Below are 25,760 nucleotides of genomic sequence, written 5' to 3'. Positions count from 1 at the left end.
TTTTCTCCGCGCTCTAAGCTTAGTATGAGGTTTCAACATTGCAGCTTAATGGCAAGTTTTTCACTATTGATATCAGAGTTCCTTCACTTTCATACGAGTTTTCCGAATGCGACCGCCGAACTCCATGTGACATTTACTCTACGCCCTTTGAAGTCTAAATCAAGTTTAAAACTTTAAGCCTCTAACTTTCCTGAAAGCTAAATCTGATTTCTTTAAACGCTTTAAAATGGTTTGTATATACGGCACGATCTCGGAAACAGCTTAACCCATTTGAATAAAATTTTGTACATAGACAGTGTATCACATTCTAAGACTTTCCATCCAGGTATTGGCACTGAGGGTGTTTTCGCAAGGTTAACATTTAGTTGAAATTTAAAAAATGCATGAGATACGCCGTATTTCAATAGAGAAATTTTTGGCCACTTAGGGCTGCCACATCTCCTTTTAATTTATATCTCTTTCTATATTCAACAGTATCGCAGGAATGGCTTAACCCATTTGAACAAAATTTTGAACATAGATAGTCGTCACGTCCCAAGATCTTCTACCTAGATGTTGCTACTGAGGTTGTTTTCACAAGGTTAACATTTAGTTGAAATTACAAAAAAGATCTCCATGAGATATGCTAATATGGATATCAAACGAAAGAGCCCCCTCTCCTAATTGTATATGTATATTGTTGTTGTTGTTGTAGCAGTGCTTCGCCTCATCCTATAGGTGCGACCAATCACAAATTGTTATCAATGTCCTCTAACGGAAGTCCAAGGAAACATCCTGTTTCAACAGGGTGAACTATAATTAGAGCGGTGTTAGAGGCGTTGGCTCCACAATACAGTTGAAAGGATGGTTGGTGTCATGTGGTGACACATTACATGCAGGACATACATTTTGTATGTCGGGGTTGCTTCTGGATAGATAAGATCGAAGTTGTGCTAGAGTGGCTCGCGTTTCCCTAGGGAGAGTGCGTTCCTACTCTGCTAGTTCTGGGTATTGTTCTTTAAGTACTGGATTCACCGGAAAATTCCTGGCATAGAGGTCCGATGCCTATTTGTGGATTGCACTGAAGACCTACTTGTGCTTTTTAGCTTCATACGGCTGTGTTCTCAGGTGACGTATTTCCTCATAATGCTTGCGGAGATGACCTCTTAAGCCCCTGGGCGGTATAGCCTCATCAGTCAGATGTCTGTTGGGATGCCCAGGTTTGATGATTAGTTGGTGACAATGTCAGGTTTCGCAAGGCGAGGAAACTGGAGAGATCAAGGAGATATCTGTTTATTTTGTTACAAAGCTCATCGAGGTTGGGCCGATTTCCATTCATATTGTGACGAATATTAATAACACTAAGTGATACTCACATCCCTAGTCTGATGCTAAGTGTGATGGCTGGACATGGCGGTTTCAAAGAGTATTTATGGAAGCGTAGGATAGAGGAAGATCCTCATTGCCCAATGTGTACCACAGAGTTATAAAACGCAGAACACGTCATGTTCTACTGTCCCCGTTTCCACGAAGAAAAACTCACCTTGCATGGAGTCTTTGGGGAGGAACCTACCACGAAAAATTTAGTTTCACATATGTGCAGCAGGAAAGAATGCTGGACTGCAGTGAGCAAAATGGCATTTATAGTAATGACACGCCTGATGGATGCTGAGAGGGAGCGCAGAGAAATGCGCATGCGAAGCAGTGGCGATTAAATGGACACTCAGAGCAAATAGCGGGAACCTGGACGCAGGGACAACAGTAGGCTCTTAAAAAATGAGAAATATGGAACGCCACCCTGAAGTAATGCGAAAGTGGTGCCAGGGTGGGCGACGGTTCCAGAACGGGGCTGGTTTTTAGTCTACGGACACACGGTTGCTGCGATGGCAGCAATTATGATGCATTAGGCATTTTTCAGCCTCCCCGCAAAAAAAAAAAAAAAAAAAAAAGTCTGATGCTAAGTAAATGAAGTCACAACAACAATAAAGCAGACAATCACTTGTATCTACATAAACGAATCAATCATTATGTCTACAGATATGTACGTAAACGCAGCGGAGAAGCATCGCACAACCACATACATATATCTCAGATACTCCCGAAAGTATGCAATGAGAGAAGCTATAAAATCTTGCATCTGTAGTTACAACTGAGAAATTTGATAGCTGATGGCCAACTAGTAGATTCTGGAAATGGAAGCGCCTAGAAGATGCGAAGGAGGAAATCAGAGAGTATAAAAGGCAGCAACAGTAGAGGCGCGATAATCAGTTGAATTTAAGACGCTATATAGCGAGCAATAGCAGTATTATTTTGAAAATCAGTTTGAGTTAAGCAGCGAAGTATAAGTGTTATTGTGAAGTACTTTAATAAAGCCATTTTGCATTATTGAAGAGTGGAGTTATTTATTCAACAGTTTAGTGATTCGAACGCTAATAGAAGATTTGGAATAAGCGGAATTGCAGTAAGTTCGGAAAAATATGTTTTCGGTAAATTGCTTGCTCGTGAGAAAATAGAGAATTTAAGTGGTATAATTTAGGGTCATAACGCCGTCGATAATTCGGTTAATATGTTTCCATGCACGGGATGGCTATTTCTAGCATTAAGCGACTACTTTAAAAGTACTTCTTCCAAAGGAAGCTCAAAAACGTTCACGGAACACGGTGTGGAAGGAAGAATTGGTTTAGAAGTTTTGATCTTAAAAAACATTTAATATTATGGCGAACAGTTTCTTAAAAAATAAAGTTGAAATCCAAAGTTTTCGTTTATATATCGAACTCTAACCACAAAATTTACCAAAATAACTTGATTCTCGATTTTGATACTTGTAACAAGAGTCCCCAAGACTCTATGTTGTAATCACGCATTCCAAGTTTCTTTTTTCAAGTTCTTTCCGCGGTTAATGATCGATATGTTTTTGAAATCTATTTTAAAAGAGCTCAAAAGTAAGTAAGAATATATGTAATAAAAAATGTTGAATATTTATAATGACGAGATATAGAACAAAGTATATAATGCGGATACTCGAAGAATACTCAACAAAGCTCGGTCGCCCAGATACTAAAAATTTAGCTCCGTGCCTGCTAGCTGACCCATGCGACACCTAGCGATCCTCTGTACTATAAGTAAGGTCTCAGGTTTATAGATCAATGGAAATTTTCTTAACAGTTGATCGCAAGATTCACACCGTTTGGTATGAAACTTTGCTTTGCTATCTGGTTCTCAATTACGTGAAGGATACTAGGTTTCTACCACAGTGGGAGGTATTCCAAAGATTGGTCGCAAGACTCCATCCGATCCGTACAATTTTCCAAAGTGTCCATATCAATGCGCAACCTAGCGACATTGTTTTAGTTTGTTTGTTTCATTGACACAGTGTCATGATCTACGTGCAAGAATTCAAGTTTCTAGCTCACTCGTATTTCATTGTCATCGTGTTCTGAAGTTTCAGGGCTTATGCTCCACGGGAAGTTACTCAAAAATTTATTGAAAATTCCCCAATTTGCGGGTAAACATGAAACCGGTCCCATATAAAGAACATTAACAAAAAACAAATATCATGACAATGAAATCGGCACCCGTCAGATCAGCAGGTGTATTTGAAGTCACGAGCGTTGCCACTGAAAGCCAGATTTTGTGTTTACGGTCTTATTTAAGCTTGATGCACTAAACTCATTGTGTTTTTCTAAATTTTTACCCCTTTTAATAAGGCTTTCAATATCTGGGTTTGGATGGTGACCTTCCACTTGACCTCAGTGTCTTACTGTGCAGTCTTTTCTTTAGGTTTAGAAACAGTCGGTAGTAAATTGGTTTGTTAAGTCTGGGAAGGTGTCGTTTTATGGAGGAACAGGCCTTTTATATTCCCCATATGCGGTGGTTTCTATTACAAAAACATTGGAATAGCTCCAAAATGTGTAAATAAAATTTTACGCTGTCGTTTGGCGTGCTTTTTGGCCTGCAAATCCACCCTGCTTCCTTTATTTCTACTGAAGAGTAATGGATTAATTTTTCGTATGAGGAAATAAATCAGCGCATAGTAGCATAGCGGCATACCTACAAATATAAATAAAAATTCCATGTACTTTGTTTTTGTAAATTCGATGGACAAATGTCAAAATCTTACTGCGCCGGAAGTTGATGTATCAAAACAAATAAAAAAAGTTTATAATCAGCTGTCCCATGCTGCCACCTTGTATCGTTCTGCCATAGTGTAAAGTATTAGCTTTTAATTCAATTGGATTTTGAAACTTGTCTTTATGATTATTATTCAAAAAATTTACCGGTATTTTCGTTTGAAAATTATTACAAAGCAACGTTTTTGATAAAGTTTTTAAATCGAACAAGGTTTTTCCTCATGGAAGGAAAGAAATTTAATGCTGTTGTTGTGTTAACTATGGTCATATTAATCGTTCCCGAGATGGTCGAGCTAGTGCATAAATGGTGCTTGTTACCCAAACGTACCGGATCTATATCCGGCAAAAGACCATGAACATTGGTAACACTCCCAAAATTTTAGAAGTGTCGTTATCGTTAATACAAGAACAACAACATGCCATATCATCGAATTCGGTACTATTTAAGTTAATTTTCGATACCATACCTAAGGAGTAAATTAGATCACTGTTCCATAATGAAAGTCAAATCAAAAATATTGTTCAAACCAACACATGTATATTTTATCATGATTTCAAACAACAAAAAACACGTTTAACCTGTTTCTGTCTCCCCAACAACATGATTTGATATTTTTTAGTTTTTGCACAGCATTTTTCTTTAGCCTGTTTTACTATTCACAAAATGATACAAAATTCAATAAGAACCTAAAATTCAACAAATATAGCTCATATTGATTCAGTTGCTGCATAGGAAATAAAAAACCCACAAATATAAAATACGAATTTAAAACCAATAAATACATATATATGACCTATGTACATGTATACCTACGAATTTATCAATACATATGCGTCTACTATATACCTGTATATATCTATGCACGTATGAATAAGCATGCATACACCCAAGCAACTCTAACAATTTGAGTATTGAACACAAAAAAACATGTAATACGATAAACGAAAATTGGCAAAAGCGAAAGGATAATGGTTATTTTATAGACCCGACAGCAAAAACTACTAGTTAAAGTCGATGCAAAAAACAGCGACAACAATAAAAAACATGCTTACGGTTCATAAAAAGCAAACAAATAAATGAACAAATTGAAATTGAAATAGGCAAGTCCCAGTATAAAGCTCTCAACCTAAATGCTGATTAAAGCCTTTTTACAAGCGATAAAGCAGCATTGCAGGGTTAATAGATTTTCGGTTAGTCGCATGGGTTAGTTTGTTAGTTGGATTGTTTAGTGTTGATTAGAGACAAGAACCGTTAAAGTAATTAGGGTTTTTTTTTTGATAGATTTGCTAAAGTGTGCATTAAGTATACAATGATGAGCGTATAATGAAATGAAAGTTTGTGAAGTGGCTTTTTGCTACGGCTGACTGCGCCCGTCAACTTACGTAATTGTTATGTTGTGGTTTCTAACATTTCATCTAAATCATGTGTTCTAAAGAGCGCCCGCTATTATTATTAATTGGTCTGGAAGCACTGCGACCTTTGTGCAGATCTATTGTGCAAGACCTTTCAGCTTAATTTTGTATCTGGTGGCTCTTGATGTATCTAAGTACCTCTTCAGGCTTTTTACTCCATATCACATAGGGATTAAAAGTCCCACCATCTAGATGGGATAGTCTCTGCCTAGAGCGACGCATTCGCAGAGAATGTGAACCGCCGTTTCATCATCCAGCTCACAGAAACGACAAATTTGGGTATCAGATAGATTTAATTTACTTAGGTGATATCGTAGACCGCAGTGTCCAGTGTAGTACCCAGTAAGAGTTCTTAGGCCCTCCCTCCTTTGGTTAATGAGTTTGGCTGATACTTTCGTTGCCGGAAGTATAAACAGTTTGGCCTGCTTTTGCCCTGGGCAATCAATCCAGTGACGTCTGAATTGTTTAGTTTCCCAGTTACTTATAGTTTCCCTGGTGTGTACTTTTGTGAGTCCACAAAAGGGCTCAGGACCATAGAATACTGATGTAGCACCCTGCTTTGCTAGATAATCTGCATGTTCATTACCTTCATGTCCCTGATGTCCGGGAACCCATCCCAACAAAACCTTGTTTTTGGCTCCCAGGGCATTAAGGATTTCAGTGCATTCATCCACCAGCTTAAATGTAACTATGTAGCATTGTAAGGCCCGCAGTGCCGCCTGGCTGTCCGACATAATTTAGATGCTCTTCGATGTTGAGCCTCTCCGCAGACATTCTCTACCACAGACCTCTATTGCATGAATTTCTGCCTGAAATATGGTGGGGTAACATCCCATTGGTATCGATTTTTTGAAGTTTGGCCCATAGATGCCAGCTCCCGTTTTTCCGTCATCGAATTTCGATCCATCCGTGTACCAGACCTCTGAGTCAGGGTCGTTATAAGGATTCCCTATTTCCCAGTGGGTCCTGTCCGCAATGGACACTTCAAAGTTCCTTGAGATTCTGAGCTTAGGGGACATTACGTCACGCAGTTGTAATGAGGGATTTCCTATGAATTTTCTTATTACTTTCATATGCCCTATCATATTTCCTTTCTTTCAACTGAGAAATATTTGGAAGTCTTCGTGCACCTAGTGTTGCCTCTTTCTCTAGAAGAATAGGGAAGGGAGGTATTCCCACTAAAGCACTAAGTGCATCAGCAGGGGCGGTTCTCATCGCACGCGTTATGCCAACGCAAACTGTTCGATGCAGTTTGCTTAGTTTAGCCGTTGCCTTTCTTTGCGTGGCCTTCTGCCACCAAACTAGAGAAGCATAGGTGACTATTGGCCTTACGATAGTATTAAATGTCCAGTATACCATTTTTGGACAAATCCCCCATGTTTTGCCGTAGAGACGAGTACAGGCGAAGACAGCTCTTGTTGCCTTGTTTAGGATAGCATCCAAATGAGCATTCCACGTGAGGGTGCGCCCGCTATATCCGATTTCTCACTTCTATCAGGTACATCCATGAACTTATAAAGCTATTGTATTTTCATTTGATAACTCTACAATACTAAATTAAACCCAACCATTGAAAATCAGAAAGGCCTGCCTGATTGTAAATCGATATGGGTTAGATTCGAAAAATAGGTTTGAAGAAGGAAAATTCTCGTCGTCTTAGATTATAAAAGGCAGCGCACGAGCGAGTGGAAACATGCACTTCAAATGAAAAGCGTCTAGAGCATGGGTCTATAAAAATTGAAACTGATTGCCCTCTCGCATACGCAAACAGAGCACAATTGTGATATAAAATGAAGACCACTAGTTAAGAGTGAGCTTAAGGTCAACTTCAGAGTATACTAGAGTTTCGAATGCTCATCATTACTTCATCATAATTTGGCAATTAACGGTTTAGGATATTTCGGTCATCTCGTATGAAACCATGCGCCCTTCTTCGCGTTATTTAACGTCAGGGAGAAAAAGAAAGGGTACTCAAGGCACTAACCACTGGTCATATCGAAATAAGTAAGGGCGTCGCTAGCCTCTTACTGACAAATTCGGGTGTCAATGTGAATACCTCCTGCTTCGTTATTCATTCAATCCAGCACTATATTAATATAAACCAGTGGACAAAACCATCATTTTACAATTATAAATAATAATCAGTCTTGAGTTAATTATCGGCTAATCTATTTACTTTTAGGCTTTCGTACGCGCTTCGTAGAAAAATAACCCTGAACCCATTTAACACCGGGTACGTGATTCAAACGGTACTTGCAGTACTCTGTTTTTCCTTCAAAACTGATATAGCACTAACTGGGATTATGACACCCGAAGGAAACACGAGCCCAAATAAAAAGTTTAAGTTTTGATACCTTTTTTAGAGTAATATAAGCAAAAATGTCTGTACTTGAGTTTGTGACACTTCTTAAAGGGTGGCATATGCCCAATAAACCGTCGCTGGGGTGTGCTGGTAGCGTGCTTCGTCTACCACACCGAAGATACTGGGTCCAGAGCAAAGCAACGTCACAAATTTTAGAAATAAGTTGTTTCAATTAAAAAAAAGTTTTATCGGGGTCGCACCTCGGAGGTGATTTGGCAAACACTCCGATCGTATTCCTGCCATGAGAAATTTCTCAGGTGAAAACTGCGGCACATGGCGTTCGGAGTCGGCATCAAACATTTAGGTCCCATAACGCCAATTCGTAGGGAAAGTTAAAAAGAGCGTGACGTAAATTGGAAGATAAGCTGGGCCTAAATCTCCTCGGAGGTAAATGGCGCTAAGTATTTATTTATTTTATTATGGTTAAATTGTCCCCTACACTTCTCACCTCTCATTATTCATTTATCTTCTAGACCGAGGAAATCGTTTATATATAAGGATTATTCCTTTCCCTTTTGAATAAGTGACTCAGCAACTCCTACAAGCACTTGCATGAAGGGATATTTTTCTTTTTCGAGCTCCGAATATATAACCCAAGTGTTAACAGCAGCTTTCATCATGCAAAGAGAAACGATTTTGTGGTTTTTTCTGTCAATTCCACACCACCCATTATTATGCGGCACGCCTTTACAATGACAGGGCGTAGAAACTCTTTCCCAATTCCATCTTTAATTTTTTTATAACATAGCTCATTTCAGATATGTGCCAATTACGGAGCAGCATTGACTCCGTGATGTTCTACCACTATATCCCTCTCACTACCTCTCATTAGTGCATCGAGCGCTGTTCAAAGACATGCTTCTGGGAAACAATTTGGCAAATATTTCAAAAGGCGTGAAGTTCGTATACCTTCTGTGGAAAATTGAGTTTTTCTAATATTTGGATCACAAATTATTAAAATTCAAAATAATGTCATTATTTTTCAGAAGAATTGATTTTTTATTATTAGATGATTCGTCGATTATGTGTGAATATTGAAGTTGGCTTTGTTGTTGTATTAACGAAAGAGACAATCACCGAAGGTTTTGGGAAGCTTTACCGATGTTGGTGGTCCCTTGCAGGATATAGATCCGGTACGTTCCGGTAACAAGTACCATCGAGGTACCAGCCCGACCATCTGGGAACGATTATTATGACCACATTGCACCTTCTTTATTCGGTTTATATATTCGATGTACTCGTTTTAAACTTTTTTATATACCCAAAATATCTATCACATGATAGGTAACTATGCCTATTTGGAAAATACTGTTTTATGGTCATCAAAGTGAAATGGTAAAAAATAGTCGATACCGCATAACCTAAGAAGGTCGAATTGTGGGAGAAATCAACGTCACATACTATTCTTTTATGTCTCACGTGGTAAATTTCTAAGTCGCGAACATGAGCCCTTTAAACAATTAACGCAAATTTCCATCGCCTATAAAATGGTATATGGTAAATGTGGAAATGCATCGTTTCGCCAACAATAAAGTGCTGATTAATAGAATACATTGCTCTTAAAACGTAATTTTTGCCCAAGGGTGGACATGTGATATTTTACTGATGAACGATTCCATTATCGCTAACAGCTACTGACGGGGACTTTTTCCTTGAGTATCAAAAGAAAATTGCAAGCTTCAAGGCCAAGTTAACATGCTGTGAGTTATCAGTGTCCCTGCCGTAGCGAAAGGCCTAAAGGGCTCAGAAACTGACATACCAGAATATAAAAATAAGACTGTAAAATATATGTACTTTTATTCGGAGATTTGAAATTTTTATCCTAAAAGAATATTTTGTACCATGATTCAATCACTTCAAAAACTTCAATCACAGCTCTCGTCACAGGAAAAGAGTTAGTTTACATCACATCATATACATTACATCACATCATATATTGTCATATTACAGGATGTGATCTGATATCATGTCACATCTGATACGCAGTTCTACAAAACTCTCATTATGTGATACTCATATCAATATAATTTTTCCTTACATCACTTCTTATTACATGACATGACACGCATCCTTGTGATTTCGTACAATGAATATTTAAAATACAAATAAATTTAACTTGAAATTTAAAATGGCAATTACTTAGTAAACCTACAAATTAAAACTTTAATTAAGCGAAAAGTACTTGTATATTTTAAAAATATCTATGCTCAACTATCAACTTCAACATCACGTTTCACGCATTTTTATTTCTAGCACGTGGCTTTGGTATGCGTGTTGTTGGTGGCAAAACCGGTGCTGATGGCCGTCTCTTTGCTTATATTGTGTGGACAGTACCAGGTGGATCAGCGGAAAAGAATGGACTACAGCAAGGCGATAAGGTAATTCATTTAAATTGTTTGTCATCAAAAGCTTTGAGAAGACAATGTTTGTTGAAGTATGAAATCAACGGGTAATCTGATTTGCATGTAAAGCCTTTAGGTATGCTTGGCATTTAATTTTTTTTTTTTTTTTTGTAGTAGCATAACTAAACGTGAATACTTCATATGCGTTTCAAAGTGCTAGGCGGTGAACGAAAGCATTAGCAGGCAATCCAGTAAACAAGCACAAAAACACAAACATGGCAAAATTGTTGAAGGGATAACAAAAGCGCTAATTTAATTCAAGTGCAAATTATATGAATTCGTATACTTTTTATTACTACCTTTACAAAATTTTGTCTATGCCACCCATTTATGCACAACCAATTTTTGTGTTGACATTTGTAGTGCTGTACGAGCTCTGGTTTCTTATAAAAGCTCTTTTTTGGCTTCGTTTTTTGAACTATTTGCATCTACTTTTGTTCCATGACTCTTTGATGTTCTTTACTCATTTCTTATTATTTTCAATTAAACTACGTCTGCGTAGCCCCTAAAAGGATTTCAATGCAGTTGTGAATTTAAGTGGCCATAATATTTTATGAACATTTTTTTTAATGCTCAAACTAACTTAGTTCTCAAACTTTAATATGCGGACTCAACCAAAGCTCATTGTCGAACATTCTTTATTCATAACCTCTAAGCTTTATTGTTATTTATGAGCCACTTTTAGCTTACTAAATAACTACTTAGCAAGTAAATATTGCAGAGTTTAATGCATAGTGAGTAATACATCAATATTTCTCTAGCAATAGCAATAATATTTTTAAATATGTACAGTTGCGAGTAAAATAATGGTGGTGTGTGAGCTCTATGGCTACTCGCACGCTAATGAGGTAGGCATCCATCTTCTAGTTTGCTGAGAAGTATTCCATCTGTCGCTTCGGCAGGTCATGTTATTGATGATGATCTGCCCGGGAAAGGTCGCCAAGCATATCTTCTAACCTCCCAAGCTGTTCGGCGAAGTGTTCGTATTCGGAGAGGCTGTGGTGTACATCGTTTAGTTTTCCACAGTACAGGCAGTTCGGGTTTTCAATCTTGCACATTCTATGTTCGGTTAGAAACTGAGTCAATGTTGCCCTCTCCGTGTGGTCGCCTAAACCGTGGGTTCAGTTCAGGGGCTACTTTTCTGGTCCACTTTCCTACGGTGCTATTGCTACACTTCTCTTGCCAGAGTCAGTTCGATTTTTCTTGTGCCTGCATGCCAACGGCATCTCTACTCGCTTTTGTTCCGCTGTATTATATTGCTTATCGTTCTTCAGCTAGAAAATATATCGGGATAGTTCCCGCAATTACCAAGACAACTTCAGCGAAGTCCGTGTGGTAAGTCGAAGCAATTGGCAGCACCCTCTACGGCGGATCGAGATGATGGCGGTTCGGTGCCTCCTTATTTCATTGCGTCCACCAATATTTCCGCACTATATAAGAGTATAGCGTCCATTGGTGATGCAATCAGCTTCCTTGTACATGACTTTGTACCTGGGTCGGATTAACAAGTAGGCAGAATAGGAAGTTGCCTGGGGCCCCCGATTTTAGAGGGCCCCGAAAAATGAAACATACTTCTAAAATTTGTTTACAAACATAAAATTCTAGAGAGTGAAAGAAAAATATAATCAGAACTGAAAATAAATTTTACTCAAATAAATAAAACTCAATTGACCGCATTCAAAAGGCGCCGACCGACGATCTAGAACATTTCTTAAATGGACATTTCCGATTCATTTGACAAATTTTATGAGCACGCAAAGAAGTGTATCGAAGTGAAAGGAGAGTATACTGAATAATAAAAAAAAATTATCTCAAAATGTACACTGGTTGTTTTTATTTTGAAAAATTTCGATTATTTTTGGATCAGAGTGTGTAGAAGCCTTCAAGCGGAAATTTCAACTAGAATGATGAATGAGTGAATGTTTAATGATGGATGACAAATGAATGAATGTATTTGCACCTTCTGCTAACTTTCGTGTTGCTGAAATGTGGAATAAATAACTCGAATATTCAGTATTATAATATGGTCTTTATTTAGTCTACTTTGGGCCTAGTACACCTATTCGTAAAACGTACTCATCGTAGAAAAAAACAACCTTATGACGGAAATGCTCCAGAAGTAGAATTTTCGCCTCGTGATGATATTAGGACAAAAGGTTTCCTCGAAATCGTCGACAATCTTCACAGTGAAATCAAACGACGTGCGAAAGTGTATATGGAAGTTTCAGAGAGATTTTCATTTCTCATCAACTTTTCTCTAAATGGTGGAGACCTCCACGAAGTTATAAATAACTTGGTTCGTTTTTATTCTAGAGATTTGGAAGAATTTTTGATTGAAATGAAACAATTTCAAAGTTACGTGAACTCCAGATACACTGATGCATGCACAAAAAAACTTCGGATTTTTTTAACATTAATGATCACAAATTGTTCTGCCGAACGATCCTTCTCGCAATTAAAAAGAATCAAAGCTGCTGAAAGAGCTACAACGCGACAAGAGTGACTCGAGATGTAAGGTATACTTTGCATTGAGTCAGTTTTATTGAACAAAATCAATATTGGTGATATAATTGATGAATTTGCCGAAAATAAATGTAGAAAACGACATCTTTAAAATGTAGGTAGTAATTTTATTGACATTTTTACATTGTGACAATAAAATTTTTATGAAAGATATAAGTTTGTATTTTTTAATCGAAAAAATACCGCCTGCGTTAGACATTATTCTACTCATATCCGCTATTGTGTGCACAGCTCTTCCACCGGCTTCGGATGTGCTCCGAGAAGGTGAGCTTACTGTCTAACTTCACCCCCGATATTTCGTTGAAGTGCGTGAGTCTATTTTCTAATCCCAAACTGTCATGCTAATGACAATGGGGATCCACCTCTTCGTGAGAATGACGACTTGCGTTTTTTCTGTTGCCAGCTGAAGATCGTGATCAGCCATCCACCTGCTTACACTGCGCATGACCTTGTTTAACTTAACCTGTGACAGCTCATAGCTTCGCGCTGTTATGATAGCTTTCACGTCGTCCGAGAAAGCGACGAGAAAAATGTTCTTTGACATGTCCGATCAAAGAAAACTGTCGTAACTAATATTCCAGTTTTTGGGGCCTAACATTGAATCCTGAGCTGCTACGCCTGTTATGTTTATCTTATTTTGACAGTGGTTGATTTCGTATGTCAGATACAGGTCTTTCAGATTAATATTTCAGGCAGATTTTGCAGTACTTTGAAAGAGCGTTCTAGTTCGTCAAGCATATTATTTGTCCTGCCTGAGTCAAAAGCAATTTAGACGTCGAACATGAACAGCAAGACAATCGATATTACTTTGTAGTATACTGCCGGATTGACTGTATCTATCACTTCTGCTGTGGCATCCAATATGGAGTACCCTCTCCCGAAACCATTCTTTCGGTAGGACGGTCCTCCCTCATCCACTATTGCGCCAGTGAGATGTCGCTTCAGAAGACTATCTATCAATTTACCTGCGGTGTCCAACATGCAGAGTGTGCGGTAAGACCATAGAGGGTTGGGGGCTATTTTGCTCTTCAGAAAGAAAACTGGACATGCTGTTTGCCATTTGATGGAGCAAGTTCTTTCCCCAAGCACTTGTTGTACATGTGTTATATAAGCTCTATATATTTATTTGAATCTAGCTTGATATCTCAGGTATTATGTCGGGCTTAGGAGTTTATCTAGATTTCATAGTGCGCAGGGTAGTTTTAAATTTTCCTTACTGGAATAGTTCTACGTTAAGGTCTTCTAAAGTAACGCGATCATCCTTTCTCGGTGGTTTGGTGGGAAAGAGAACGTCGACTATGTTTCTTGTGTTAACCTCGTCCATCACCTGGTATTGTTAACGGAACTTCATCATTACTGTTCTATATCCTTGTCCTAGGGGTCGAGATACACCTCCTCGCAAAGCGTTTTCTAGCACTTAACATAATATACATTGTATATAATAATAAAACATAACATAACATAACGAAATATATAATAACGCAACGTAATGTAATACAACATATTTTACATAACATAACATTAAATAACATAACAAAGCATAAAATATTGGAACGAATTTAGTGGAACTCCGCTTATTTTACACCTTCTACTAACGTTCGTATCGCTAAGCTGTTGAATAAAACACTCCAATATTCTGTATGGCAAAATTGTCTTTATTAGACTACTTAACGATTATATTGCACTTCACAACTAATAGCGTGTTCAAAAAAAAACTGATGCTTACTCAACTTTCGCTGCTTTTATACCCTCTGCTGTGTCGTTCGCATATTTCTAGGCGTTTCTTCTTCTAGAGTTTACTACTTAGTTACCAGCTATAAACTTACCAGCTACAAACTACAGGTGCATATGTGAGTGATACCCCCACCGATGATTGCATACTTTTGTGAGTATCTTGGATATATACATGTGTTTATGCGTTTCTCTGCGCTGCTTGTATGTACATATGTGTAGACATAATGATTGATTTGTTTATGTACATACCAGTGACTGCTTAGTATCGGCTTAGAGATGATAGTATCCCTTAGTGTTGCTAATATTCGTCACAATATCATAAAACAACATAATATAGCATAACATAACATATTATAAAACAACATATTATAATATAACATAGCATAAAATAACATAACATTACATAGAATAGCATATTATATCATAAAATAACAAAACACAACATAACTAATCGCAATGTTTCCTAGTACGGAAGGCGTAGCTTAGTATAACATGACAAGCGCCGTGGCACGGATAATATGTCATCCGAACGTAACTAATACTTTAGGAAAAGTTTTTCTTAGCTATACTTCCTCAAATTTTTAAGCTGATTATTCAAAAAACATCTTGCTTATGTTACGCAGATACTCGAGTGGAATGGCATGTCGCTGATCGATCGCAGCTTTGAGGAAGTCTGCTCCATAATGGATCGCACCGGCGACATTGTTGAACTGCTTGTGGAACATGCCACCGATTTTCGAATGTGTGATTTATTCGATGAAAATTTACCACCTGGCAACAGTGGCAATTCAAGTGGACCGAGACGTTCAGGTGATGGTCCAGTCGGACTGGGCTTAATTGCGGGTAAGTTGAAGATATTCCATATTTTTATTGTTGAATGATTATATAGTAAAAATAACAAAATTGCGAACAATTTACAAAAATATTTTTCTCTTTACTCTTTCTATTTTTGTCTAAATTATTTCTCTTCTACAATTTTACATGCCAACTACATGCTGTTTGATTAATTTTTTTGGACTATTTTGTTTTTTATTTAATTAATTTGTTTTTTTAACACTAAACATCTTTTTTTTAAATTTATATACACTCTAACCTTATTTATTGCTTGACATGTTCACACACACACACACACACACACACACACATACATGCACACAGACCCTGAAACAACAATAGACAAATCACCGGCCTCGCCAACCAGACGGAAATTACCCAAAACTCCGGTATAAAATTCTCATCAAAATTTTAATAACTCAACAAAGATTTATGATTTATATTTTATGACAAAATTTTTATGTTGGCTTTACACTTGTATGTATGTATGTGTAGTAGAGTATTCAACTTTTTCTGAGCTGTGTAAGCACAAGTGTGTCACGCTGCTTGTGATGTGATGAAGGCAAAGCAAAAAAAAAATTATAGCAAAAAGTGATTGAATGGAAAAGTGGAAGCCAACAAATTTCATTGTTACTTAAGGTTTTACGACAAAGCGAGGCTAGAGTTGAAATAATGTAACTTGTTTTCAGTATTATTAACAAAAAGAGAGCATAGTAATAAGAAAATTATTTAAAATGTGAGTAGGAAGCGAACTACGCAAATCAGTAAAAGCATACGTTGTCCCAGATGCATTGCAGATTTCTACACAACCATAAATTACTCGTTAAAAAAAAAAAACTTTTTTTCATATTCTTTTCACATAAGTCACTAAATACTTTCCAAGTGCTTTTTAACCCCAAGTTAAAAATCTTTCACTAATTTTAGCAAAATTTATAGTTTTTGTAGTGATTTCCATTTTAAGTTTGTTATCTTAAAATTTTAGTGGTATGTATGGTAGAAATATTATATTAGTAGTTATAATAACAATTAAGCGGAGTTTTTATTTTATTTATTCAGTATTTCGACTGCTGAGTGGAATATCATCCTATCTCGGCTGCTGTTTCAAAAACATCCCATCTCAGGAAATTTTTTGAAAGACGTCCTTCTTCGGAATTTTAACCAAAAACGCGCTATCTCACAATTTATTTCAAAACCGCCATATCGAAGCATTAATACAATACGCTTTGATACGAGATAAGGCGTTTTGGAAATATTCTTGGTTACGACGTTTTTGAACTGGCGGCCGACAATGGGTGAGGTTTAACTCAGAGTAGATTTTTATTTGGATAAAGTATTTATGAGTCTTTTGTGTGTTGAAAATAGGGCTGTAAATCGGTTAAAATTGTGTGAAGTTTGTTTCAGAGGTTCCAACAATGTAGGTAGTACTTTTTACCGGGGAAAATTCCCGAAGTGAAGTTTTTGCCATCTTCAACCAAAAGTTTGTTCTCGGTATGATATGGAATCATTTATTCTTTAATTTTTTATATCCGCCTTTTGCACTGACAATAACATATGATTTCAATCTTGATACTTAATAAATTTACACGACTTCCAGTAATAGTTTTTAAGCTGATTTAGTTTCCCGTTATTATACTAAGTTAGTTTGAACTGATCGATCGGCTTGTGAGCATCTCACATAGACTGAATGTATCTAGAAGATTGCCCAAACTGGGTTCTAGTAGCAGTTACTAAAAATTTCATTGAAAATGCTTTGCATATCTCTTTAATGCTTTGCATATCACTTTGCCCTTTAATGAAATAGGTGACATCACATCGTACGCAGTCATATTACATGATATCCGATATCACTTCGCGGATTTATTTTAAATTTTCTGGTATGAACTTCTTCTACGATGTACTAGCAGTTAACAAAAGACTTACTGTGTGTGTTGCTTTGCGAAGCATGACTCCACTTTGGAACTTAATAAGCTAGGTTGAATCATATCATACGCGATAATATTACATGATATGATCTGATATATCACATCGGTTATTTATTTCCAGTATTCAGATATGCACTTCTCCAAATCTTTCATTATGAAAAACTCATGTCAAATCAAATAATAAAATGCTTTTATCGCCCAATAATATTATATCAAGTCACGAAATATCACTTTGCATCACATCACTTCTTATTAAATCAAATCACACATAACTGTTTAAAACGAATTATATATTAAGATCAGATAGCCGCAGATTTTTTTTTCAGTTAACTTTCATGCAAAAACTTCAATCATACCCACCGTTACAAAAAGAGCTACTTAGTATAACATAATACGCAGTCAGTCATATAACATGATATGATTTGATATCATATCACATCTGATATGCTCTTCTACAAAACTCTAATTATGTGTGTATATTATATTAAATCATATCAATATCACTTCGCACCACAGTACTTCTTACTACATGACATTACACACACCTGTTTAAAGCGAAATGCGTGCTCAGATCACATAAAGTCGTGGATTTCTTTTCAATTAGCTGCAACCCAAAAACTTCAACCACAGCTCTCGTCACAGGAAAATGAGTGAGTTTACATCACATCATATATACTCATTTTACAGGATGTGATCTGATATCATATCACATCTGACGCGTACTTCTACAACGTGATGATACTCATATCATTTCAAATATTATTACATCAAATCGTGAAATTTAATTTTGCCTCACATCACTTCCTATTACATGACATCACACACGCGTGATCACATCTTACACGCACTTCCACAAAGCTTGCATTTTGTGATACTCATATCATTTCACATATTATTACATCAAATCATGCAATTTAATTTTGCCTCACTTCACTTCTTATTATATGACATCACACATACAGATTTTAAGCGATTTGCATGTTAAGTCGCAGGTTATTTACATTATATCATGCACAATCATGTTGCATGATATGTTGTGATATCACATCATTTCTGGCATACACTCCTACAAAACTCTCGTCATGTGATAATCATGTCACTTCAAATGTTATTCTATAATATTACATCTAATCTTGCATTGTCGCTTTGCATCACATCACTTCTTGTTAAGTGACATCCATACACACCTCTTTAAAACGAAGTGCGTGTTGAAATCACATGAAGTCGAAGATTTTTTTAACTTTTATTCAAAATTCAATGACAGCTGTCGTCACAGGAACAATATATTGCGACAAGACGTGCCAGCTAATTATCCTCAGTCTTACAACTAGTTTATTGCACAGTGTCATCGCGATATACTGCTCCAGTAAGAAAATAGATTACATTATACCCACCACATAGTACCAGTAGATAATACAGTAAACTGATACTCCTACAATTACCTATTTCCGTTCCGCAAATAAATTATACGTTTATCATGCCGAAACAAAAATTGCTGCGATGAATTTTCTTTCTGTACATACCCTAGGTGTAGTACGTGGAGGGGTGACACAAAGTCAATTGCCATAAGGTCAATTAACTTCATCACCACATGACCACAAGGGCCTTTTTAAAATTGACTTTATGGTCATTTATGAAAATTAACTTTAACGTGGTGATTTCATTTCGTCCTGTGTTGGTTTCGTACGTGATGTGGTGACATAAAGTCAACGGCCATAGGGTCAATTGAATGTGTGTCAACTTTAAACGGCCACAACGTCAACTGGAGTTATAACAACTTTAAATGGTTAAGACCACTTTACTTTATGACCTTTTCAAGTTTGATTTTATGACCATTTATAAAAATTAAGCTTAACGTGAGGATTTACATATGTGACCTGGAATCATGAAACGACCCTATTGTGCGAAAACAAGTTTTCGAGAAAAACGCGTTTAAAGTTATTGTTTAGCTTGACTCAGTGTAGCGGCTGGCCATTGTGAACGAATTTTGTAATTAAAGATTATTAACTTCCCGAGAAGCTACAAGCTTGAAACTTGGAATATAGTTCAGAACCCGATGACAATGCAATAATAAGAAAAAATCTCCCATAGGTGGCGCATGGATCGAAATATTTCAGAAAATCGTATTTTTGGTCCGATTTGGCTTTAAATGCGATTTGGGAAAAAACTAAGAAAGTTAGAAAACTGCTAAATTTCCTATAAGAATCACTCAAAAAGTGAAGAATGGTATTTTCGCACAATAGGGTCGTTTTCATGATTCCAGGTCACATATGTTAAATAAGAAGAACATATTCAATAAATGTTTGGTCTATCGTGCGGATCTTTTTTTGCTTTTATGCTCGTCATAAACTAAGTTGGTCTTATGGCCATTATTAGTGGTCAGTGCAAGAGTAGTTCGGGTTCAATACCGATTTACAGCCCAGTTGAAATAAATATTAATAACAGTAAAAATAAATTTTGTTGCATTAATTTAAATGTTTTTTTTTAACGCTAAAATTTAAAAAAAAATTGATTAAGTGTGTAAAAGTTAAAGCACTAGTAAATTTTAATAATCTTTTTTGTTTGAAACCTTTTTAAGACAAAATTTGAATGCAGTTTTTTTGTTTTTTATATTTGAGTTTTTTATTTGTAATTTTCTTGTGTTTCAATGAAATTTTGTAGTAATTTTGTAGTATTAACTTAAAGAATTTGTATTTAAATTTAACTAAAAAACAATTTCATTTATTTTTTATAAATAACTGTGCGTAGTTGAAGTATTATTCCAAAACTATGAAACTATCTTTTTATACTTTTATATATATATTTATATTTATAAACTTATACATATATTTTCACAAAACTGTTTATACAACAACTATACATATGTATGTGCTGAATGGCAAAATTCTAGTAAACAGGAAAACAAACGTATTCATATATTTACATAAAATAAAATTTTAATGAGTGTACACTAAATAAAAAAACAAGTATAACTAAACCAAAAAAAAATCAAAAATCAAACTAAACAATATTAAAATAAAACTTGAAAAAAAAGAATCAAACTTAAGTATTCTACAAATCAAGTAATTTAAGTGATATTACATGTTAAATGATAACAAGAAAGGAAAAAAAAAACCAAAACAAAAACGCTTTTTTTTAATTTCCTACTACTTTGGGAGAGAAAATGTGACTGTCGTTTTATAATCCTCGCATATTTATTTTTTTGCAAATTTTTTTGTAGCTAACCGGTGTTTGGAAAATGTTTTACTTGTTTCTCTATTCAATGGCCTTCAATTTTTTTTAATTTGATTATAAGATGCAACCTTCTTTTACATCCATCTTTACCCTATTTATGCTACAACCTTAATAGCTTTATATTTAACCCTCAATTGCCTTCCAAGCCACTTTTATCTTCCTTTTCGTGCAATCAAAAAATGAGCATATATACAATGCATATATATTTAAATATTTGGTGTTTGTAGCTATTAGCTGTTTATATTTATTATATCGAATTAATATTAAATACTTTTACTATTTATATTGTTATAGTATTTATAATTAGTAAATGTTTGTTATAAAAAAAAAGTTAGCGTAATTAATGCTGAACAAATTAAGTGATAGTTAAATTCAATAAAAAATAGATAAAACTTACGCATAATTATATTTAACTAGTCCCAAGTTTTGCAGTATAAAATTAGTCGCTGCTGCCGATATAAATTCATTTTTTTTTTTTCTCTAAAATATTTATTTCATGCTAAGGTAAATGTTATATAATGCATTTTTCTAAATCTACACTAGAATGAAATGAGGTGTTTTTCCAAAACTAGTTTTCTTTTCATATAAAGATTCGTGTTTGAACAAACAGTTCTGCAAATTAAAAAATGCTCATAAAGTAGTGAAAGTTACTTTTTTTACATTTGTTTTTATTATTTATATCAATGTCTGGTAAAGAAATGTTATCAATTCATTCGTTGCTGTCTATATGACCGAACTTTTTTGAAGTAACCCGAAATCAAGTTTTGTATAAAGGTTTTATTCAGTTTTATCGACACATTCACCACAGTTTTTGTGCTAACGGCTTTTATAGGCATCCCTATTTTGAAAATTTTGCTTTCATCAGTGCCCAATATCGCTCAATTGGCCGCAACTCAGGCATCAGGTTGGGTGTATTCAAGTTTTTCCTAAGATAATTTTAATTGTAAAATCTGTAAATCTGTATTTAATTAGCGAGACATGCTAAAATTGGTGTATACAATTGTTTTTGTTATTGAATAGAAAAATTACAACGTTTGCAAACGGTGATGCTTACTAGGGCATGCTTATAAAAACAATGCTATAAACCCACTGTTATCAAGCTCTTAGGGCGCGCCTATAATTATTCCACACATTTAAGATTAAAACGCTTATAGAATTAGTATGTACCTAAATGGTGAATAAAGGAATAGGAACAAAAAGGCAACATTCATATGGCTGAGTATATAAAGGCATCTGCCTTTACACTAGTATAAAGTATGAATGTTGGAGATTTCGGGTTCAATACTCAGCTCCCGCGAAGCTAGTTGATGTAGAACTGATATTCAGAAATATGCCCTAGTAGCCATCGCCGTTTGGAAACTTTGTAATTTTTCTCTAATATCAATTAAATTGTTATCTTCAAACCACTTTTTGATGACACATGCGTTGTGTGCTGGAGCCAAGTCTGGACAAAATATAAATGGACAATTATGACGGCGTAGGAATTGCGAAAGACGTTTTTGAAGAAACTCTTTCACTTAACTCCTGTGTTGATGGGTATCATCGTAGGGAACAACTTGCCTACATTTATGAATAGTTTTCCAAATCAATACCTTTCTGTCAAGCTTTTTCTATTTGTTCGGGTTTTTCCGAATAGGAATGTCACTTCCAGACTGCAAGCAATAGAACTAGATACCTGGTCTCAAACGTGCAAAGAAAATACTTTTAGATTTTGGCTATTTTGGCAACACCTCTTGATGACATGGATCGGTTTTTCCTAACTAGAGATAGAACATTTTTCTCTAACAATTTTGTGACTCCACTTAGGCTTACATTCTGTATTCCGCTAGTATACCAATCCGATACATTACTTGCTTAGACAAATTGGCGCTTAACATTCTAAAAGGTTATAGCCGTCCAACAAGGCGCGCCAGTCGCTTCTTCGCTCTGCCAACTGGCGCCAATTGGTCACATCAAGGGAGTTCAATTCGTTTTCCACCTGGTTCTTCCAGCGTAGTGGGGCCGCCCTCTTCCGCTGCTGCCATATATGGGCTCCGATAAAAATACTTTCATTCCGATACATTATGCCTACCTTTAGATAGCATACTACTACGAAAGACTACGCTTACGTTAGCACTTACCTTACTCTTACATTATGGATTCCCCCATACCGTGAGCAAAGATGTTCACACATCAATACACATCAAAAATTCCGATAGGTGGCGTACGAACCGAGAAAATTAAAGAACTTCTCTTTCAACTAGAGATTTGAACCTCAGAACATATCTTAGACCACAGGTTAACAAATTTTTAAAAATGCGTTCAAACTCGATGTAATACTGCGCTAGATTAATATTTCGCTCGGTGGCGCACGTATCGAAATTTTTAAACTCAGAACTGATAGCTTCGTGTTATGAAGAATAAGGTAACCTTGCACTCAGCTTATTTGAAGTTTAGAGAATATCCTTAGACTCGGTAACAACGGCACTTGAAGAAAAAAAATTGCAATATGAGATAAATGGATCAAGATAGTTAAAAGTAGTTAAAAGTAAAAGCAAAACTGAGTATATCAATATCAATGAGCTTTTCATTAAAATCTCAGACAACGCTTTTAGTTTCTATAAATAAATTATCTTATATAAAGGTGAGGTTGGTCTCTATCATTCAAATAAATGATTTTTCCAAACTCCCCCTTACAAACCGTAAAACTTAGGTAAAAAAATATAATTTCTAAATTTTGGTCCCGATTAAAGACTGTTAAGAGGTGTTGCACAATGGTCAAAGTTAAGATTTTCTTTATGTACATGCGAAAAACTATACTAGCTTTTCGGTTTTTAATACCCAAAATGGATCAAGCTATAGTTCGCATTATCCCCAAACAAAAATTACAAGACCGCGTGTCATGCGGACGCACCCCTCATGTTGGTTGGGCGGGCTTTGGAGGGTAAACCGGTGGGGAATGATTAGTATTATCACATATGAATTATGGTCTCAATAAGAAACGGCAAAAGGGTATCTCAGAGTGACAACATTTCACATTTTAATATTTGATTGAATCTTCATGGGGTATTCTGAGCTTGGGGCCCCGTACAGCACGCTTTAATCGTTTCCAATCGGGACCAAATATATTTATGATATTTTTGACTTAGGTACAACCACTTGAGGGGGTGAGCATGAAAAAAATCGTGTATCTGATTATAAGCGATGGTGGTGGCCTTTACACATCAGATAAAGGTATATAAACTTAAATTAAATTCCCTTAATCAGTAAAAAATGTTTGGTTTTAGCTAAAATTATAATGGCAAAAACACCTCATTTGTACTAACAAAAATTTAGCCACTACTCTCGATTTATTTATTGGTGTGACTGTAACTGTATTTATGTTAATTATTATTTCACTTTTTGTAAAATACCGTATTTTCGAAGAGTAATTCAATTGCTCTCAGTGTAAGAACAAAGCACCAACAATAGAATTTTAAGCGGTGAAAAAGTAAATATTGGAAAAACTACACAAAAAAGACCAAATGCTTTAAATTATTATGCGAAACTTAAGAAAAGTAGCTAAAAAATATATTCAAAATCATAATAAAATTAAATATTTAATGAACAAAATTAAGCGATAGACTCATACTTACATGAAAACATTCTACATACAACACATTCGAGTATTAATAAACAGTAAATTAAAGAAATATTCAATTATTTGAAACGCAGTAAACTTTCAAGTGCCAAGTGGAGAGAGCATTGAACATAAAAATTTAATAAAAGAAGGTTTTTTATTATTTTATGGCAATTACAATATTAAAAATTTATATATGTTGTTTATCTACTGCTGCTTTTTGTGCAATATTTTAATACGATAAATTGCTTGTATACTTTGATGAAGAATAATGAAAAGGTTTAACAAATTTATTTTAATTCATAGCTCAACTTAAAAAAAATTATAATATATGAAATTTTTTCAAAAAAAAAAGTTACAATTGATTTGAGAATAGCTACATATATTTGGCTTGCAAAAAGTATAATTTGACTAACTGTTTTTAATAAATTGAAACTTTTTTAAAGTCAAATGATACTTTTATCAATTCAAATAAAACATTCCTCAAGACAAATTAAATTTAAAAAAAAATTTCATTTGCCTTGAAAAAAGTTTCTTTTGACTTGAAAACAGTTTAATAATTATTTGATTTCACTTGAAAAAAAGTTTCATTGGAAATGAAAAAAAGTTACATTTGGTTTAAAAAGAGGTTTAATTTCATTTGAAGATAATTTGAAGTGATTTAAAAGAAGTTTAACTTGATTAGAAAAAAATTTATTTATAGGAAAAAAGTTTCGTCTGATTTGAAAACAATTCTAATATGGTTTGAAAAAAGTTTAATTTGATCTGAAAACAAAAAGTTTCATATGCCATTTGCATTAAAAAAAAGTGTCATTTGATTTGAAAAAAGTTTCATTTGATTTGAAAAAAGTTTCAATTCATTTTATAACATTATCTTTTGATTTGAAAACAGTTTTATTTGATTTGAAAAAGACTCATTTGAAATTAAAAAAAGTTTCATTTGATTTGGGAAAAGTTTCTTTCGATCTGAAAAAGTTTTATTTCATTTAAAAAAGTTTCAATTAATTTAAACAATCATTTGATCAAAAACAGCTTTATTTAAATGTAAGTTTATTTGAAATGAAGAAAGTTTAATTAGTTATGAAAAAAGTTTAATCTGAAACGAAACAAGTTTCATTTGGTTTGAGTTAAGTTTAGTTTGATTTGTAAAACTAATCGATTCATTTGAAAAAGGCTTTATTTGACTTGAAAAAAATGCTCAATTGATTTTGAAAAAAGTTTTATTTGACATAAAGATAGTTTAGTTTACCTGGAAAAAAAGTTTTATTTGATTTGAAAAAAAGGTTAATTTGATTTAAATAGTAGAAAAAGTGGTAGGAATTTTGCTATGCAATTTGTTTGTTTTTTTTTTTTTTACATCATTTTCTTGTGACACAAATCACCTTCGCTTTTGTTGAGTATTTTTGCTAAGGAAATAATTTTTAAAAACACATCAAAAATAGATTTGCAATGCGGAACTATCATGAACTCATATACTTCCTTAAAGGAACAAAAAAAGAAAATTGGTTGGAAAAAGAGAAACGAATTTATGTCGTGTTGTATACAGTTATTACTTTTTTTTATAAAATGTAACTCTTGTCAGTTGGGTGATAAAAAAAATTAATAAAAAAAATTTAATTAATTACAGAT

At 34.9% G+C, this 25,760-nt stretch overlaps 1 protein-coding gene across 2 annotated transcripts in view; it reads left to right on the top strand.

The window, feature by feature from the left end:
- Positions 1–25,760, top strand: part of Fife (regulating synaptic membrane exocytosis protein fife) — a 297,378-nt gene that overhangs the window by 205,039 nt on the left and 66,579 nt on the right. For both annotated transcript variants that reach the window (XM_067787840.1, XM_067787838.1), the window contains exons 8-10: positions 10,138–10,262; positions 15,167–15,386; positions 15,702–15,766. In XM_067787840.1, coding sequence (XP_067643941.1) covers positions 10,138–10,262; positions 15,167–15,386; positions 15,702–15,766 — 410 coding nt within the window. The remainder of the gene's footprint in view (positions 1–10,137; positions 10,263–15,166; positions 15,387–15,701; positions 15,767–25,760) is intronic.

Source organism: Eurosta solidaginis, chromosome 5, assembly GCF_040869045.1.
Source record: "Eurosta solidaginis isolate ZX-2024a chromosome 5, ASM4086904v1, whole genome shotgun sequence".
NCBI classification, from domain to species: Eukaryota; Metazoa; Arthropoda; class Insecta; order Diptera; family Tephritidae; genus Eurosta; species Eurosta solidaginis.
Note: the sequence above shows the minus strand (reverse complement) of the source record. Positions and strands in the feature narration are given on the sequence as shown.